At 36.6% G+C, this 21,099-nt stretch overlaps 1 protein-coding gene and 1 long non-coding RNA gene across 4 annotated transcripts in view; one reads left to right on the top strand and one right to left on the bottom strand.

Moving 5' to 3' along the window:
- KY (kyphoscoliosis peptidase) overlaps positions 1-21,099 on the bottom strand; it is a 49,507-nt gene continuing 28,408 nt past the window's right edge. For both annotated transcript variants that reach the window (XM_058186984.1, XM_058186985.1), the window contains exons 5-10: positions 14,394-14,476; positions 11,085-11,193; positions 9,387-9,504; positions 5,406-5,594; positions 5,107-5,297; positions 1-4,115 (exon numbers count right to left, since the gene is read on the bottom strand). In XM_058186984.1, coding sequence (XP_058042967.1) covers positions 3,211-4,115; positions 5,107-5,297; positions 5,406-5,594; positions 9,387-9,504; positions 11,085-11,193; positions 14,394-14,476 — 1,595 coding nt within the window. In that variant the 3' untranslated portion in view covers positions 1-3,210. The remainder of the gene's footprint in view (positions 4,116-5,106; positions 5,298-5,405; positions 5,595-9,386; positions 9,505-11,084; positions 11,194-14,393; positions 14,477-21,099) is intronic.
- On the top strand, positions 9,390-19,520 carry LOC131200353 (uncharacterized). Of its 2 annotated transcripts, none has more exons than XR_009155596.1 (3): positions 9,390-9,524; positions 11,820-13,574; positions 18,077-19,520. It is a non-coding gene; the product is annotated as an uncharacterized LOC131200353 (long non-coding RNA). The 2 variants fall into 2 exon arrangements; XR_009155597.1 differs by lacking the exon at positions 18,077-19,520 and having other exon boundaries at positions 11,820-11,959; positions 13,471-14,309.

Genomic DNA, 21,099 nt, shown 5'->3' with positions numbered 1-21,099 from the left:
GGAATGGACCTTGGAGGTCTTCTAGTCCAACCCCCTGCTCAGGCAGGAAACCCTATACAATTTCAGGCAAATTCTTGTCCAGTCTCTTCTTAAAAACCTCCAGTTTTAAAGCACTCACAACTTCTTGTTTCGCTGATTAATTGTTCTGTCAGAAAATTTCTCCTTAGTTCTAGGTTGATACTCTCCTTGTTAGGTTTCCATCCACTGCTTCTGGTCCTGCCTTTATGTAACAATTAGAATTTGTTTCCAATCCTACATTGGCAAACAACAGTATTTGCAGTTTTCCTCTCAAGACATGCATAAAAAAAATAAAGGAAAGAATACATAATAATAATCCTAGCTGTTTTAAGATGTTTCATGCATCACAACTGATTTGAGCATATTGTCACAATTAGAATAGGAGATTAGATAACCTTGGGCCCCACACAACCCAGCCCTTTTTTTCTTCTATTCAGTCCAGTGGAATATTGGCAAGAAGTGATACAAAGAAGGCTAGATATAGCTAAGAGAGACATTTTGTTCAGTAGTTAAGAAAATGGGAGACTGAGTTATAGTTACACCTTAGGCACAAAGTTAGCTGGATGACCCTGGACCAGTCTCTCACACACATTCAGCCCTAGGAACCAGGTAATGGCAAACCATTTCTAAAATCTTTGCAAAGAAAACTGTAGGGACATGCTTAAGCAATTGCCAAGAATCAAGACTGTCTCAGAGGCGTACAAACACACACTGCCAGGATATGACTGGGGGCTATATAAGAAACAAAAATCCAGAAAATATTCCTTGTGAACCCTAATGATAGAGGAATTGGGCAGTGGGTCATGTGACTCAGCAGCTCATAAACAACCTTTTCTATGCTTCCTCTTTCACAGGATAAAAAAAAGGAGCAGCTCCTGTGGTCCCCATTGTTAATGGGGATGGAAAGAATTCTAGGAATTCTTTATATGCTTTCCCTACTTCGCTTACACAACAAGAACATTGGCAAAGAATCAAAACCTTCAAAATGAACCCCTCTGGAATGATTTTCTGTAGGAATTTTTTGAAGTATTTTTTTTTAAATTAAGACTTTGATAGATGAATGTTGCCTATTTTGAATACTGTCATCCTCATCTAATGCATTTCAAATTGTATTTGTTGTTTTCTACATAGGGTTTTATTACTCTTCAAAGTTAGGCTGCTGTTTCCCTGGACTACTTTCTGTGATTATACACCAAGCATTATAGTTTTTAAAAAATCCTTTCCTGACCTGGTGTCTTCCAAATGTGTTTTAAGATAACCCCCAAAATTTCTACATAGCACAAATTCTTTGCTTTTCAAATTGTTCAAATTGAAGGAAGAATGTCAGGTCAGGAAATCCTTGTTAAATTAGTAGTGAGAACTGGTTTGAAAACAATGATGGTATTTTTCATGGCAATGATCATCTGCTCTGTCCCTGAATCTGTAGAATGTGAACTACATCATCATCATCATCATCATCATCATCATCATCATCATCATCATCATCATCATTATTATTTATTTGATTTTTATACCGCCCTTCTCCCGAAGGACTCAGGGCGGTTTACAGCCAACATAAAACAAATTATAAATAGAATTAAAAGCAATTTAAAAATCTCATTCCATTAGGCTAACCCCATTTAAAAACTATAATAAACGTAATAAAAACCCCAATTAAAACCATAATGTATCAGGCCAGCCCTGCACGGTGGAACAGAAAAGTCTTGAGTTCACGGCGGAAGGTCCGGAGGTCGGGGAGTAATCGTAGCCCACAGAGGAAGCTCATTCCAGAGGGTAGGTGCTTGCACAGAGAAGGCTTTCCCCCTGGGGGTCGCCAGCCCCCAGCAAAACCATAGATTAAAAATCTCTTTCTATATAAAGAGAGCAATAATAACTTATTGTATTTAATTATGTAGTAATCTAGTTCAGAGTTCCCCAGCATTTCCGGCTTTGCGGACTAGGGAGGATGAAACAGGATGGTTCGTGTAAGTGGCTGGTAAGCTCACATGTGCATGCGCACATTGGAGTAAGCAGGGTGCATGCGCGCCTGCTGCTGCTCGTGCACATGAGAATGCACATGTACATTTCTATAGCCCAGTTGCAGTTCCCTCACGGCCCACAGTTTGGGAATTCCTGATCTAGTTTGTCTTATGTTATCCTGAGATATTTCAATGTGTAGTTCATGAAGTAGCATTTCCCAAAGTAAATAATTTTTTATATAAATTACATAGAGATTAGTGATTCTTATTAAAAAACGTTCACTAGGTGCTCTAACCCAGTGAATAAAAATGAGCATTTAATTGCATTTAAGCAGTGATGAAATCCAATTTTTTTTTACTATCGGTTCTGTCGGTGTGGCTTGGTGGGCATGGTATGGCTTGGTGGGTGTGGTTTGGGGGGTTTGGCAGGGGAAGGATACTGCAAAATCTCCATTCCCATCCCATTCCAGGGGAAGGATACTGTAAAATCTCCATTCCCACCCCACTCCAGGGGAAGGATACTGAAAAATCCCCATTCCTACCCCCACCCTGGGCCCAGCCAGAGGTGGTATTTGCCAGTTCTCCAAACTGCTCAAAATTTCCACTACCGGTTCTCCAGAACCTGTTAGAACCTGCTGGATTTCACCCCTGCATTTAAGGCCTAGTATAAAACTTTTCAGTATTTTATATTTGTAAGACAATGATGTGCACACAAGAAAGCTTACATTATAGTCTTGTAAAAGCATATTTCTTCATGTTTCTTCCAATTCTGTAGTTACTTTTGTATTGACAGTCAAAAAAATGGGTCTTTTTCTCTTTTTGACCCAACATGAATTCTATAGTCCTCTTTTATTATACTTGATAATGTTGAACATATCCTTTCCAAATCAGTAGTCATATCTCAAAATTATGGCAACATGGGTGGGCAGATGTGTAAAATTGCTTCTTTATATGCTAGGAATCTAAATAATTTTGTAGTGTTGAAATTATTTATGGAAAACTTTTTCTTGGTTTTTAATGAGTAAGTTACATTTTGTATAAACCGCATGCATCATATAATATCAGTGAAAAATCTCAAGGGATGGGGGTTGATCAAGTTAAATTATTTTGCTGCTGCTTCAATAGCATGAGTATTGTCATCCAACAGCATGAAATAAATAATTCAGAGTGAAATGGTTTATAGTGAAATCATATATTGTGCATGTGGGCAGATGGGAAAAGTTCAAATAGCCTATTACTGGGATTCTACTTCATATTTCAAAATATGTGAGTAAAATTTGTGGTTTGCATTCTCCAGCACCGTCACATATATCTCTCTGCAGCCGGAAGTACTGCAGGATCCCTCCCAGTAGCCATCCTTACTAAGAGACAAGGGACAAAGTTTTTCACATTGAACAAATGCTTTGGCAATGCTGTGAAGCTTAAGTTTGAACTTAACGTTGCAGTTGGCTGGTAGAAGTGCAGCCAGAGGTTCCACTAATTCATAGCTTTCTGCCCAGTTACTATAATTCTGGGGGAACATTGGCCATTTGACCTTAGTGTTTGGACAACAGATGAGGTAATTAAAGATATAGTTATAGTTACCAGGATCTGACTTTTTCTTAGCAAAAATGTGGAAAGCAAAATTCCCAGCATGTGGAAGATGGATCTTAAAGTTTATTTGGTTTCCTTGTCGTTGTTGTAAGATATGTCGTCTTCCTTCATCTTCACTGAGGCTTACGCTGTCTGAGTGCAGTGAGGCTAAAATGTTCAAGTCCTTACTGAGGATGAAGCTGAGATTGCAGCAGCCATCATTAGTATGAATAACTGGACCTTTTTGTGAAGGTCTGAGGATCCCCTGTTTTTTTGTGAACCAGTTGGGCCCAACTGGTTGATGGAGTTCCTTTGGGAAACAAACATTCCTGTCTATAGAACTGCACTCAATGTTGTATTCTAGGATGCACGTGTAAATTTCTTCAGGGGCTTTAGGTGATTTGGCATAGATTTGGAGCTTATGACTCCCCATTTTCTGTGGGTACAGTTCCAGTTCCATCCCATTCCTCTTCAAAGTCATCAGGCTGTATTCTTTTGCCCTTTTCAGTTCAGACATGAACAGCATCGGAGAATGGCTCTCCACTACTATTGTGACTTTTCCATTTACTGTAACATGCAAATAAAGAAAGCTGGTTAGAATATGTCTTACTATTGAGAAATGCAAATCAATCAAAAAGCTTGTAGAAAGTGATCTGAACTCAGCTTTGCTGTCAGTCACTTTGGCAATGAAAAGGAGTATATTGCAGTTGAATATTGTGGTTAGAAATTATTCAAAACCTCTGTCATATCCAAATTCAAAATAAAACAGCAACAGGATTGAAGATAGGTAGATTTCACCTTGGGAAATTTTTTGTTTTTATTTTATTACTAGCGTAATAGAATTGCTCATCATTCTGAGGTAAGATAAAAACATATATGGCTTTTTTACTTATAGTTGATCTGCCTGCCCTTTCACTTGTTGGATTTCAAAGAAAGTTAAGAGTTCCAAAGATAAAATTCTAAAATGAAAATGTTTGTTTAGTTCAAGCATGTCAAACATGTGGCCTGTGGGCTGGATCTGGCCTGTGTAGGCCATGCCCACCCTGGCCCTGCAAGGGCAAAAAAATAAATAAATATCCAGATACATCACGATATGGTCTGCAATATTATCAGGTTTGACACCCCTAGTCTAGTTAAACTGCTGATTGACACTGAAGGAAAAGCTGAAAATATCAGAAAACCTATGAACTAATATTTATTTATGTTTATTTATATATCAAGCTTATTAACCTGCACCTATAAGTTATTTGTATTCTTAACCTTTCTTTTTTTGTATTTCTTTTGAAATTGAAATATGCAAAAAGTTCTAGGGACCCTTTCAGGCTAATTATGTAGTGGCATTTTGAACTTGGCATAAATTATACTTGGCATAAGTGCAAAAGTAAGTACGACTGTAGAAATTTGAGACCCACAGGTTAGTTCTACCAAACTAATTTTTTAAAATTAATTAAAATCGCCCTCAGTTTTAAATTTTGCTGTAATTTTTTTTCTTCCAAAAGCTAGAAATGTTATATCTAATAATAATACTGGCATGGGGCAAGAAGCTGTATGATTGTACCTGTCTGAATAATAGATGTTTCTGGATGGGCCACCAGCAATCCCATCATGTAAAAGTCACTTTTGTATAGCAGGTTACTTTCAAACTGTTTTAATGCCACTATTGGTTTGAGTAACTGCCAGTTGTTGTTGCCTGGGAAATGATTATTAATAAAGAGTGCAGGGTGGGTGAGGAAATAAAATTCATTGTATCTAGAATAAAAAGAGAGGGGTCATAATGTTATTGGTAATGTACGTAATTACTCCCTGCCCTCACCCCATCCTCACCCCCAGCAGCATACCAGAACCAGAGACATGCACCTGAAGGTAAACTTGCTGCAACATCCATCAACTGAGCCGCTCCCCCAAGTGCTGTCCACCAAATGCCACTTTCCATCAAGGTAAACTGCATTCCAGGCATGGGTGTACTCTCCTTCAAAGGTCTGTCCTATTTTGTAGCCATAGCCTTTAGAATAACCAGATAAATTCATGCAGTGTACCCCTGCAATTCTGAGGGAAGATAAGAAAGAGTCCTCGGGAACTAAAGATGTGCATCTTGGAAAAATGTCATTCTTTTACAGTCATTGTTAATTTCCATGCAACATTCCAAGAAGATGGTTCCTTTCTTGCATTATTGTTGGTACAATAATGCATGTTGTTAGTGTGGTAGGTAGAATGTTGCCGCAGGGAGATACGTTTACTGTATTAAGAAGTTTGGCACTATTTTGTGATGCATCATTCAATTGCTCCTAAAGGTTTGCATATTTGAAAATTAATGGTTGACATCAAGTTGTGTTTTGTTTTTAAGAGGGAAAAAAAGTCCAAAAATCTGTTAAAGGCTCCGGTAGAAAATAATCTAGTTACTTTACATATTGATTACTTAATATCTTATAAACCTTTTCCATTGTAACGATTTTCTACATAGTAAATGAATTCAAGTGCAGCATGCAAAGATGCACTTCACATTTTTTTATAAATACAATATATTCATTTAGACATGCCACATCTTGGTTAGGTCATTATAATGTGCTTTCTTTGCAAGTATTGTGGATGCTACAGCTGAAGCAGAATATGGCCGCAAGGTTTCTGATGTATTTGATCTATCCATTCAAAGCTGGTTCCTGTCATAGTCTGCAGAGCCAGAATGATTTGAAGAAAGCCAAAAGTGTATAGACTCACAAAAAAACCAAACAGAAATCAAAGGGTGAACAAAAATCTCCAACAATCCCACTGGATTGTGTATGTTCTGTGTCCAGGAAATAATAACTAATTAATGGAGGAGCAAGGTGGAAAGCCAAAGAAGGACACAGTGTGAAAGGATCCAGTGTGTAGAATTTACCTAACCTAAGTTTTTGTACATTCATCCTTTTTTACACATTCATTTATAAGAAACCAGTGTCTAGCAAAGGGATGGGAATAGTTCCTTCAGCCCTTAACAAAGCCAATAGCTTGAGCAGTGTGTTGGTAGATGAAATTAAATTTGCAGCAACATAGAATGAAAGAAACAATTGGAATTGATTGCGGACAGATACAATCACTGTAGACAGTTCAGTAAAAGCATCTGCTCAATGCACGGAGATGATTAAAAGCAAATAAGAAGTTAGTCTGTGTTTAAAAGGGGAATAGAAAATAATCTGGAAAAAGCTACAAATGACCATGATATTACCTGAATGGCTTGACCTTTCCCTTCAATACTGTAGACAGTTTTGGTTACTTCAGCTGAATAAAAGAAATTGAGAACAACAAAAAAAGAGAGAACAAAACTACAAAGGCCTGTGGAAAAGGGCAAGAGATTTCAGCAGGGCAAGGGGATAAAAGACAATTGGCAGTGATAAATCATGTAGCTGGAGACAAGATAAGTGTGCATAATCAATGAAAGAAGCAAATGGTCACTTGGTTGGTTGGCTGGATGGCTGGTTCTTTCCTATAATATCTCCTTTTGGGTCACTGCTAGAGTCATAACTGATTTAGGATTAAACTGCTGAGATACAAACATTTTTGCCCATTTCCACTTTCCTTTGCCAAGCTGGTAGTTTGTTTGCCAGTTAGAATTGCCCTTAGGCAATTAAATTTACTGTAGCAAATTGTAGAATTGCCAATCTAGACAGCTGTCTGAGTCAGCAAAGGTCTGGAATTTGGGGTATCTTCTATTTGAAATGGCAAACAGGCAGTTGAACTTTTTTTTTTTGAAAAACAAAACAAAACCAGTATTATAATGAGCTAGAGAAGGAAATTCATAATATTTATGTCAACAATAGAAGTTGATGGTGCCTTGTAAAACCGGTATTTTTCCACAGCTATTTTTTGCATTACCAATTACTGGAACAAGGCGGTAAATTGCTTTCTAGGGCTTGGGCTCAAATTCTTCAGAAAATTTATTATACTCCCTGACTGTTCTTTGTCTCCCAACTGTTGTCTTGCAGGCCTGCCAAATCAAGCAGCTGTTTCAGCAAAGATCCTACCATCACAATGTCAATGTTCTTGGACTTCATTCAGCATCTAAGCTAAAATCTGTGAGAGTTTTAAATATCAGGAAATGTAATAGATAATCAAAATCTTAGGGGTAAAAGTTTATTCTCATGTCTGGACATTAAACACTCTTCACCTAAATTCTACTAAATCGGACAAGTTATGCTTTCCGTTGACTGTTATATAATGAATGGCCAAAATAAGAGAGATTTGTTTGTGTTATCCGAATTTGCTCCATAATCAATTATAGTTACAATTATAGGCCATGATTACAATTAAGCATGATACTGTTGTAAATACTCTATAGTCATTATGGGTGACGTTCTACAATGACCCCAATTAGAATTCTGCTGACCTAACAAATGTCGTAGTATCCAAGATCAAATAGGGAGCAAGCAACGCTCCCCTTCTCCACATGCCCTCCTTATTTGAGATGGGTGGCACTACTTTGACATGTAGAAGGAATAAAGTTTCAAGTGCCATTTGTATGGAAAAAAAAGTTGAGCAGCTCTATTTCACCTTTTTTTAAAATAAAATTATGAGGACAGAATCCAAATCTGCCTCAATTTAAGGGGAAAATTCTATTTAACACACAATTTTATTTCTCGTGAAAAGGTTGTTAATGCATTGCTAAATTTCATATTGAATAAGAAGTAGACATGCAAGTGCAACCTGTTGAAAATATATAGTTGTCTTTTATGGTTTTTCTAAATTTGTTTGTTCCCCAATATGTCCCTGCTTTGGAGTGATTTATTCATTTGTTTGTTTATTTATTTATTTGCTGGCCATCTTACCAACAAGATAACTGGGAGGCTTACAATCATAAAAAAAATATATGTGTGTATATGTATGTGTGTGTCTATTTATGTATGTGTGCATAAACACACACACACACAAAACTTTTGCTTGATCTGACTGCACATGAATGTTCGTGGTAAAATATGAATATAGGTATATGCTACAGTCAAACATGCCTGTAAATGTTAGAGTTATTAATATATATTGTAAGAATTTTAACACATCAACATGCGTCTTCAATCATATTTTGTTTTAAGTAGTTATTTAACTTCCAGGTAATTTGGTTTTATCAAGAATTCATTTACTCAGTTGATCAAAATGGTTTTTAAATGAGATTTCATAATTTGTTTCCTAATGCCAGATATTTTGCCTTGATCAGATATTTTTGTAAATATATTTCCAGACTTTAGATGTCAATTATATTATATGTTTATTTCTAATGAATAAAGACAGTGTTGGAAGAAAGCCTTGTTCAATATTAAACTAAGAATCTGATGGCAGTACAGAAATACAGAGCTTCAGGTTACTTCCAGTTATGACTATCTTCAAAATAGCTAAGCTCCCATCAATTAGATTGTATAAAATAAAATTATTAGAAAACTCCTACATATTGATAGATTGGTCTCTTTGTTAATACACTAACTTGCACACCCTAATTCTACCCTTCTGCCTTACACATAAAATGGAGAGTGGATGCAGATTCACAATTCTTTTCTTGCAGGCAACCCTGTTCCACAGCCTTTTTTTTTTTGACCTTCAAATATTGAGAAAAACACAGTACCTCTTCTAACTAAATTATCCCCATATTCACATCTGCCGTTATGTTAATACGATGTGAGTTTCAGCAGATGGTGCAAAATAAATTATATTGGGGAAGAACGATAAGCAAAATTAACCTTTTTAGAACTTCTTGCCGTTCAACAACATAGGTTCAAAATGATTTTTAAGCTTCCTACTACGGGTAAGTGGAGATGGAATAGATACATAGGTGATTAAGCAACTGAATATGGCCAAACATTTCGGAACTTGATGTACCTGCACATTTGTTCAAAGAGGCGAGCGTATCCCTCACAAATGCTCTTTCCACTCTGTAGGACATCTTGGGGATTGAAAGACTGATTCTCTTTATTGAAGAAACCTACGACATCATATTCTAGAGGAACAATGGAACAAGTAATGCATAAAACAAGCAACGTGAAGTTATAAAAGTTTCTGTACTCTAGAACTACCTACTAGTACTTGTTCCAAGGTAGATCATGTAGACCTACCTTAAACAGCGAGTGGATAAAAAGCTAAAATGTACAAGATTAATTACCAGTTTTTCAACTTTACTATAATAAGAAATGATACGTTTAATTCTGGTAAAATAAGTTTTATTTAAGTTTCCATCTCAGTTTAGTCTACACATATGCTTTTTGTATGCATTTCTCCTAAGTTTTTTTACACATTTTTTTTCATAACTCAATTTTTCCAAATATTTTCCTGAAAAAAAATAGTTGTCAGTTTTGCAAAACACATATAAGAGCTGAGAGAAGGAAGTTGGGATATCCAAGAAAAGCAATATTTTATATTTTTCCTGATGATAGGCAATTCTTGGAAAAGTATTTGAAGTCAGATATTTCCTGTGATATGTATTCCCTCAGAAAGGAGATATTCTAGATCAGTGGTTTGCAACACGAGCCATATGATTTCTCCCATCCAGGATCATGCCACATTTATAGGAGCCCACAGTAGTTTCTGAGAGGGCCACTCAGATACTAAGCATGTGATCAAATTATCATATTTTTCTCATCTCGTTCTATATGCTAATTTCAGCAGCATAAATAATTGAAAATTACAATACAGTTTACAATAAATATCAACTTAACAGTAACTACGAGGGAGCTTCTGGGAAAGCAGGCTGCTTGGAAAAAAATGCAGGCACTTGTGTTGCCTTCCTCCCTTTCTATTTGAACCTTCTCCCCAGCGGCAGTATGGCAAACCACAGTTGGGGCCAGAATTTTTGTTACTAAACAAGATGATGGTTAAGTGAGTTGTGCCTGATTTTATGAACTTTTTGTCAGAGTTGTTAAGTGGATCACTGCAGTTGTTAAGTGAATCACATGGACATTAAGCAAATCTGGCTTCCCCCATGACTTTGCTTGTTGGAAGCTGGTTGGGAAAGTTGCAAATGACACTCATGTAAGTCTGGGATGCTGCAACCATTGGAAAGGCATGCCAGTTGTTAAATGCCTGAATTTTGATCATATGACCATGGGGATACCGCACTTGTTGTAAATGTGATCACCAGTCATAAGTAACTTTTTTCAGTGCTGCTGTAATTCCAAATAGTTGCTAAACAAATGGTTGTAAGTCAAAAACTACTGTATAGGATAAGATAGAGGCAATAGGAAGCACTCATATTTTTGTGTTTCAATTATATATATCTTGTTTTTCCCCCCAAAATACAGCAGCTTCTCAAAACTTACAGACATATATAAATAACCATCAGTCCTGGTTCCAGTGGTCTTTAGACCTTTGGAGTATAGGTCAATCATATTCGGTGTAGTTTAAAAAAGAACCCAAGACAATCAGAGATACATTTGTCTCAAAAGTGGGGCATGAGCAAAAAAGGGTTGAGAACCTTGTTCTAGCCTATATTCCCATTCTAGGCTGTCAGAACAGAACAGCAGGCATAAATACGAGACAAACAATGAGCCTTACCCACACATTTTGTAGAAAGAGACTGCTTACCTATGTGGTGGCATATCCATATCCAAATGGCCCTAACTTTCTCCAGGTTAGTATGTGCTACAAGGAGCAAGTTTTGCACTAACTCTTCCACACTGCTTTTGGTATTCATCTGTAATTTAAGGATGTTAGATAGTAAGGTATTGTTTTAATTTGAAACCAACAGTCACTTGGCTTTCCTTCCCCAATGCTCAGTTCAGAAAGTCCATGCATCTCTATTTGTCAGGTCCATGCCCAGAAAGAAGACAATAAGATCTAATTGAGTTCAATCCTTTATTTTCTAGACCTTTTTTTGGAAACAGTTTGCAAAATACTTCCCTCTGCTGTGCAGATGCACATTTGATCACACAATTTCCTTCTGTCAAAGAAAACACAAAAGTTCATAGTTTGATTTAGATGTAAGATAATTTTGTGATTGGTGATTGGAGGGGGAGGGCAAGCTTATATATTTGTACAGGAGCCTAATTAAACATCAAAGCATAAGACAGAGCAGGGTTTCCCTTAGTCTTGCTATACTGTACTTGACTGCCACCCATGTCTTAAATTTCAAATACACTGTTAGGAAGGATTACTTTACTGTTACGTATGTACAGTTTATTCAGGAGTGAGTAGCTATAACTGATTACAATTCAATTATTTTCGTTCACAATGTATCCTTATTGAAAGCCAGATTTGCTCAGTTGTCAGGCCAAAGCAGAGATTTTATTAATCTGTATTTTTCTCTATTGACTGACCAAGACTATATTCCAAAAATTTGGAAGCTGCATAATCAGAAGTATCTCATGGATCCAATCTGGGTCAGGCAAGCAGAATGGGTACCTACAATTATTTATTACAAGATGTCTGCAACACGGTGGGAAGAGAAAGGAAGAAACAAGGTACAAGACCAACCACATGGTTTTTGCCGTACATTAAAAACATTTTGGAAGCTGTAGAACACAATTTCTGAGATCTGCAAGTGGGCATTGTACACCGCCCAGAGGTTAACATATGAGGATAAACTATGCATTGTAAAGATCATTTGGAGGTGGGAAATACTTCCAATATAAACTAACAAATCCCCTGCATGGATTGCCCCTGTGACTATGTGGGATTATACAGGGAGGAAGTTAACCACCAGATTGCAAGAACACAAGTGAGCAGACAGATAAGGAGACTCAATCTCATTGGTAGCCTCACATGGCAATAACTTATATTAAATTTTGCAGCTACTAAGATTGTTGGAGCGGGTACAAAAACAGGGAAGTGATTGACAGGGCTCCTTGTCATTCAACAAGAATGTTGATTTGCCACCTTCTTATTAAGTACTTATCAAAGTGAGGACAGCACAAGCAAGCGACAGCCAATGACTTAATAACCAGACATCAACACCCCAATCAACATCTAAAACATTACAAACAATAGGCACCACACAGAATACCACACACAGAATAGCACACACTCTGCTAGAGAGATGTTCCCTGAAGATGGGCTCCAAAACAAGTCTGAAAGCTCAGAATTTGGTCCTGGTGACTGACCCAGATTGAATCATGCAACATTATCCTGGAACATGTGTATTCACCTTCATTCGTGAGAAATATCTCATTGATAGGAGTCCTTGGTGCTCTCTGAGCTTGTTTGTTTTCTTGGAGATATTTCATTGTCTGAAAGAATGTCTGCAAGAAAACAACCAAGCTCAGCGAGCACCAAGGACTTCTCATTTCATTCCTGAGCTACAGATATTCTCCTTTATTGGCATCTATCTTGGGTTGTGAATGTATTTGTAATAAATATTTATCAACTTATATTGAGTTACCAATGTGATTTTCTTTGCAAAAATGGAAATAAATCCTGAGGGTCCCCCTGAAAGTGAGACATCTAGGGAATTTAGAAGATTTGAGATGTTTCTTCAAAAGCTTCTATAGTCTTGTGACTTTAATGATAAAAATGGATGCAAATTTGAAAATTGTTAAGGAGGAAGATCAGAAAAATGTCTAGGGAAAATACCTTAACAAAATGACAGAATATATGACACAAAGGCAAAAATGTTTAAGTTTGGTCCTGGCATCTTCAGTTAATAGGTTGGAGAGCAGGGAAATTTCCTATTGTGTACTGCTAACAGATAAGGCTGATGTACCGTGTTCTTCAGCTTTCCAGTTTCAAGATAGTAGAAATTGGAGACTTGCTGATGGTCAATGCAGTCCAAACAAGGATAGATGGGAAAATGATTTTAGCTTGTTCTAAGACAGTTTCTTGTATTTCTAAAATTTAGCAATATGATTTGGAAATGGTTGATGTTTTACCTAATTAGAATGGAACTCATATATTTCAAAAATCTCTTTCTTAACATGATCCTTGTAAAACATGCTGGACCTCAGCTCTTATAAACGCTTTTTGCTCACTTTTATAGAAAAAGCCCATTTAGACAGCATCAGATGGGAACGTTTGCCAGGATCCATCAATGGAACATTTATTCTGTCTCCCTCACACTTCTCAAGCAACTGGACACTCAAGGTAGTATGCATATCAGATATTTTTTGAGCAGTTTTTCTCATTGAAAATACAACTTCCATTGGGCTACCATTTTGGACTAGAATAAGTTTGCATTTTTCTTCAAGAAGAGGAAATGGTTTCCTTAAAATAATTGTGAAAGAATGACCTCAGTATACAATAAAAGATACAACACGGGTGCACAAATACAGATACAGTAAAGCTCTCAGATGGATCACTTGTATACTATATTTTGTTCAAGTGGAACTTGTCTGAAGCAATAGATAGCAGCCATCAAAAGCAAAGTGTACTTTATAATTTGTCATAAGTATGATGACTGCAGCACCTATTTTCTACAAGTCACATATAATTCCCAGAATCCAATATTATGAATTTGTGCTGCAGTTCAAATTACTTCCATCTGTCTCCAAAACAGTACTTGTTTGTGTGTGTGTGTGAGAGAGTATGTATTAAATCAACACTATTGTGCAGTTTTTAATTCACCATGTATCTGGATTATCAGCTTAACTATTAGCAGCTCTATAACTCTTGACTAACTGTCAAACCTGCTGGTAATTTGGACATAACGCAATTATTGAAATAACAATATATTGTATACAGAATAAAGCAGTTAGTCAGCATAACTACATCAGCATAATTTAAAATAGCTAGAAAAACTAAATAACTAGACTCCACATGAATTCCATTATGTTGCTGGAAATAATTAACACCAGAATCTATGCAATGCAGTAAACACTAATATATCTAGGGCTATGGGTTATATCTAGAAAGGGTAGCAACTCTGTTTGAGGCATGCTGTTATTACTTTCAGAATTTATTTACCTTTTTTGCATATGCATCCAATTTTTCAAATTGCTTCAGGTCCAAAGGCATAGATTTCAAGCATGATTTGTCCCATGGATAAGCTGGAAATAAACATGCAATCAGGAATAATTAGGATGACCGGATGTAGAAACTGTACCTTCTTCTGCAATTGATCTCCCTAGATTAATTATTCTAGAAAGAACAAGCCAATAACCTAGTAAATCTAATTTAGAATGATAATAAGGGCTTCTATTGGGTTGGTTTTTTTAGTTCACTGTACATATTATGTTAACACAATAAAATGTTATGTAAAATCCTAAATAACACAACTAACAAGTCTTAAAGATGCAGCAGTAATAACAGAGTAAATAACAGAGAATAACAGAGTAATAACAGAGAAAATGGGTTTAGAAAATTTAGAACTATGCCGCCTTCGACATGACCTGAGTTTAACTCATAGAATCATCTATTACAATGTCCTTCCTGTCAAAGACTACTTCAGCTTCAATTTCAACAATACACGAGCAAACAATAGATTTAAGCTTAATGTTAACCGCTCCAATCTTGATTGCAGAGAATACGACTTCAGTAACAGAGTTGTTAATACTTGGAATACGCTACCTAACTCTGTGGTCTCTTCCCAAAATCCCCAAAGCTTCAACCAAAAACTGTCTACTATTGACCTCACCCCATTCCTAAGGGGTCTGTAAGGGGCGTGCATAAGAGCACAAGCGTGCCTACCGTTTCTGTCCTATTGTTTCCTCTCGTTATATCCAATTAATATAGTTATTACATACTCATGCTTATATATATGCTTATATATTGTATAGTTCTTTCATGCTTATGCTTATATATACTGTATGACAAAATAAATAAATAAATAAAAAAAATAGAATTAGGCACAAATATGACGAAGCAAGGATATTTGATATGTTTGGGTCAATCTGGCAATAAGAGCAGTGAAGCTAATGTATACTGCTTTCTACTTAATATGTGTGCAGTTTTTTGTTCAGTGGCCTTGCTTAGGGCAAAGTAGATGAGGTAACTTGCTCCCAAGCTGACATACTTGTGAGATTTTGTCTGCAAATAGTATCATTTATATTTATTCAGGTTAGATATCAGCTAAGCAGAATTGTGTCAGGTGATGGGAGTTATGTCTTACAATGTTAGTTGTTGTTAGTTGTGAAGTCGTGTCCGACCCATCGCGACCCCATGGACAACGTTCCTCCAGGCCTTCCTGTCCTTTACCATCCTCTGAAGTCCATTTAAACTCATGCCTACTGCTTCAGTGACTCCATCTTGTCCCATCTTCTTTTGCCCTCAATCTTTCCCAGCATTAGGCTCTTCTCCAGTGAGTCCTTCTTTCTCATTAGGTGGCCAAAGTATTTCAGTTTCATCTTCAGGATCTGCCCTTCTAAAGAACAGTCAGGGTTGATCTCCTCTAGAACTGACTTGTTTGTTTGCCTTGCAGTCCAAGGGACTCGCAGGAGTCTTCTCCAGCACCAGAGTTCAAAGGCCTCAATTCTTTGGCGCTCAGCCTTTCTTATGGTCCAACCTTCACAGCCATATATTGCAACTGGGAAAACCATAGCTTTGACTATATGCACTTTTGTTGGCAGGGTGATGTCTCTGCTTTTTAGTACGCTGTCTAGATTTGCCATAGCTTTCCTCCCCAGGAGCAAGCGTCTTTTAATTTCTTGGCTGCAATCCCCATCTGTGGTGATCTTGGAGCCCAGGAAAATAAAATCTGTCACTACCTCCATTTCTTCACCATCTATCTGCCAGGAATTGAGAGGGCTGGATGCCATGATTTTAGTGATTTTTAACAATAGTTTTTAACATTTTTAACATAATTTAAATTTAATTTAAATTTAAAATTTAAATTTAACAATTTTTAACATAAAAAATTTTAACATGATTTTTAACAATGTTAGTACAAAGTCATTATTGCATCAAGTAAGTACTACTGTGGATATAGGCTAGATACAAAAGTACGAAAACACCTACTGATCAAATAAGATTATTTCTACAACTTTATAAAAAAGACAGGAACCCTGCTTTCTTATTCACTTAGCTACTCTACTTTGTGAGGGGTCCTTGCTGGGATCCGCTGAGCTTGCTTGTTTTCTTGCAAATGTATCATTACCCTAACTAGGTAACCTCATCAGTGCTAGTAAGGAGTGCTGCTTTCTGCCAGTTTATATTCTGATGTCTTGAGTGGGAGTGGTCATAGACATACATTAGTTGGGCTGTTTACTGATGGCTCTTTGGCAGTTTCTGATTGGGGTATTGCTTATTTGATTGCTGGTCTGATTGTTACTCTACTTTATTTATGAGTAGCAAGGACTTTTGTTTGATGCATGTATTCTTCTGAACACTTGGGGCTAAATCACTCTTGCATGGCTGGCACTGTTGCAGAGATGGCTCAACCTGGGTTGGACTTGTAAAAACACACATAATCTAATCCAGCAGTTAGGATCCATGCTACCTTTAGATAATAGCCATCCTGAGAATTATCCAATGTCATGAGTTTTTAATGTTTTTTTCTCCCCTGAGATCTTGTGAAATAAGTTTAAATTGTCCTAAGATTCCAGTCCTCCCATATGAATTTTAACTATCACCACAAATTTGGACTTAATGTAAAAATTGGTTATGTTTTGGGGTGGATGGGAGGGAGTTGATCTTTAAGAAAGGTTGTGCATTAGCAAAAACTCATTTGAGTTGAATAGTGCCTGGGAGTCATATGTTGTTCCTATATAATGAACTCCAAGTAGCTTGTATTGCTTTAAATAAAATATTAACTATTAATGTATTTTGGTAAGTATAACAAAATAACATAAGTAACAGCAAAAAACATAGTAATCAAACATTGCAAAGAGAACTATGCCCATCAACAAGCCCCATCCATAGATATAGAATACATAATGTGCTGGCTATTTTATGAAGAGCTAGAAAAAAGAGGTAGAAAGTAGAAATTGGGAAAATAGTAACTATATATAATAGAATATATTATAGTTACAATGTATACACAAAGGTTAGAAGTTGAAAGATTATGATGATGCATATCTAAATAGTATTATTATTATTAGTTCTGAGTATAAAGTATATTGACCCAGACAATACACTGTTCACTAAGTACTTATGGATGTTATAAAAATACCCAACAAATAAATAAATACCCCATCAAAATATACTACAAGATGGGAGTGCTCTACTAACACAAAACCTCTTCCCAGAGCTACCTTAAAAAGCCTAGATTTTATGGTTTGCCTAAAACTTAGCAGTATGAGATCTAGAAGAAATCTATTCCCAAAAAGAGAGCCCCAGGTTCAACTCCTTGGGTTCTGTAAATGGCAATTTCTAAAAGAAGGGAGCCAGTGTAGGTTTGCCATATTTGATCTCATTGGGCAGGCAAAGCCCATGGGGAACAGAAATCTTGATCCTCAAGTATGTAGAGCTTTCAGCACTTCGGGTTGCTGACAATCACCTGGCAACCACTGCAATTTTCAAAGTAGAGATATTCCTTGGGGGAACGTCCATATTCTCAAATATCTTTACTCAGATAATTTAGTCAGAAATTTCCAGATGACAGCCCTGTGTAGCCCAAACTGCAATAATATATTATTTCAGATTGGAGCTTCCCAGAGTTACACCATTCCGTATTTTAAAGTTAAGAAGCAAATTTTCTCCTGGGATTACAGGGAAGTACAGGTGCTGCCGAAGAAAGCTATAGTGACTGAAGGAGGATATTTTAGGATTTAACCTCATTTCTAGGCTGCAATGAGTGAAGGCAAAACTTCAAGCAAGAAAGGATGGACCCGTGAGCCGCCTAATGTGCTGAGCAGCCATCTGTCTGTCTTAACTAGCACTCAGCACCAGACATCTGTCTCTTTAATAAGCTTGTTGTATATATGGCCTTTTACTGAAGAGAGCTATTACGGTAACCTAAAGAGAGCTAAAGCAGATTTATGCATTTAAGAGGTTCCTACTCTGCATATCTCTGAAAATTACTTTTTACCATTTGGGAGCATGGTCATTCTTTAAATTGGTGGTCTGTTTTGCTCTTTGTCAGACTATAACTGAAAAGGCTCCAAACAGCAGCAGAATTCACAAAAAGTCAGACAATGATATAAAGATACCATCAATAGCTGGAATTCTGTACCAGGCTGCTAGTGCATTGCTAGTGCATTTTAAAAAAAATATAAATAATGCTGCGCTTAAATGTTTAGATGGCCTAGATATTGGTATTTGAACATAGATATTTTCAACATTTGTATTTTATTGTGTTTTACTAATCTAGGTGAAATGTTAATATATATTACTAGTCCATGTATGATATGCCATATGCTAAATAAATAAATGCATTGTTCCATTTGAGCAAACAAAGGCCACATCAAATTCTGGCAGGCACTGTCTGTCCCAGTTTCTGATACTTCATTAAAAACTCATCGTACTACAGTATTTGCTATCTCAGCTAAAACATACACCAAATGTAAAGGAATTTAATTCTACAAAAGTAGCACTGGGAAAGATCAGATTAGGAACATAAAAAGTTTTCTTAAATTCTACATTGGATCTCCATCCCCTGTAGGGTTGTAAAGCATTTGAAATTACAACAGCATCCAGATAATTTTTTAAAAGTTGCTGTCTACCCACCGCTTTCCTCTGACAACTTTTGTTTGCCTTTTAAAATCTGCTTTGCTTCTTTGTAGAACTACACCAGACCTGGGTTGCAAAATTTCAGATAACACTATGTTTTTTTGTTTTTTTTCAGATTTGTACTGCAAAAGTCCAAGGACGTGCAGAAAATGCTCTTTCCTAGGTCAGTGGTTCTCAACCTTAGCAATTTTTAAGATGCATGGACTCCAAATCTCAGGCTTCTGATTTTGGGAGCCTGAACGTATTAAAGTTCCTGGGGGATAAGAAACACTGACTTAGGTGATGGCAAAGAACATTTTCTGCATGTCCTTGGACTTTTGCAGTACAAAAGGGAATTAAAGTTCTTATTCAGGTTGTTGCATGAATGAAATTTGGCCATCATCTTCTAATGCTTAGTGAAAAGACCAGACTAACCTACTTTTCTTTTCATATTTAATAGCAACTAGAAAAATAAGAAGAAGATTTGATATTTTCTATTAAGTGCGTTGGTTTCTTTAGTGGAAAATGGAAATCTGTTATTAATACTATAAAATTCTCTTTTGCTCAGCCTGTACACAAATGTAAATAAACTTAAATTATAAATTTATATTCCATTTCTGGTGTCTTCTTTTCAAGAAAATATGAAATTAACCATGGGTAATGATTAATTATATGTGTGTGCGTCACATCATTCAAATAATTTGAGAACCTGGGAATGAATGGAGAAATAAAACAAAATTTCTTTCCTGGTGATGTCTTATAAAATAAAAATGCAAATGAACAGTTGTGACCCACAAAGCTTGTGCCATGTTTGTAACCAAGCCAACAGCTGTTGTTGGCAAAAGAAGCTAATAAACACACACAAACAAAAACCTTTTCAGGTATGTTCAGAATAAAAATAAAATAACTGTAACAGTTCTTAAGTGAACAAATCGGCCAAATGCTACTAGCTCAACCCAAACTAAAAATTAACATAATCAAACCTAACATGAAATAAAAGGCAGAAGCAACAACTCCTACTTTGACTCTGTGTTCATTAACAATTGGGTATGGTGATGCAGTGGTTAGAATGCAGTATTGCAAGCTAACTCTGCCCACAGCCTTGAGCTCAATCCTGATGGGCTCAAGGTTGAGTCAGTCTTTCTTCTGAAGTCAATAAAATGAGGACCCAGTTTGGGGGCAATATGCTCACATTGTAAACCACTCAGAAAGTGCTATAAAACACTATGGAATAGCATATAAGTTTAAGTGCTATTGCTATTGCTATATCTTCTCTCAGACATGTGGGAAAAACAGGCTGAAAGAGAAGGAGGAAGACTGAGAAAAACATAATCGGGGAATATCCATTTATTTGGAACAAGTTTAAATCTTCAAGGCATAATGTCTCATATTCTTTCTGTAAGTAATACACATCCCCTGATTATCAGGAAGCTTTTTATTGTCACTAAATACAGGCAACATTCAAAGATGAACAACAAATTTTGAACTTTTTCCCCATTTTTATACATAGCTCATTTGAGTTGAGAGTTGCTCTTGGGAATTGCCCTTAAAGCAACACCAACATATTATAAGGGAATTTGCACATGGTCTGGCAGAAACTGTATGTACTATCTTAAGAAATATCAGAAAACTGGTAAGATGCCAGACAACTGGAAGATGGTGGATGTTGTCTCTCTCTCTGCAACAAGGTAGGGAAAGCAAGAAGATCATTATGCATGGAATTCCTTTACCAGCAATATATAGCCATAGCCATTTTGTTTTTCTAGTGTAATTATGAATTGTGTGGCCTCCTATGAATGTGTGCATGCTTCTGCTTTTTTCCTCAGTTGTTTGTGTGCCTACCCGTATTTGTGCACAAAAAAGCACAGGGCAGGCTGCAAATGCCAGGAGGAGGGGAGCATTTGGCACCATTCCAATTCACTGCCCAAGAGCCTTTGACATAAGGCTGAACTGATGATGGATTTGCTGGAGTGTTCTTCTCTGTAGTTCGTGGCTGGACTAACCCATTTACAAACTCATTTTTTTTCTTTTTCTGACATTTTCTGCTGTGCCTGCCACATTTGATCCCATTCTGATTTTTGTTCAG

The sequence above is a fragment of the Ahaetulla prasina genome, chromosome 6 (genome assembly GCF_028640845.1).
Source record: "Ahaetulla prasina isolate Xishuangbanna chromosome 6, ASM2864084v1, whole genome shotgun sequence".
NCBI classification, from domain to species: domain Eukaryota; kingdom Metazoa; phylum Chordata; class Lepidosauria; order Squamata; family Colubridae; genus Ahaetulla; species Ahaetulla prasina.
This window is presented reverse-complemented; position numbering and strand designations above follow the sequence as displayed.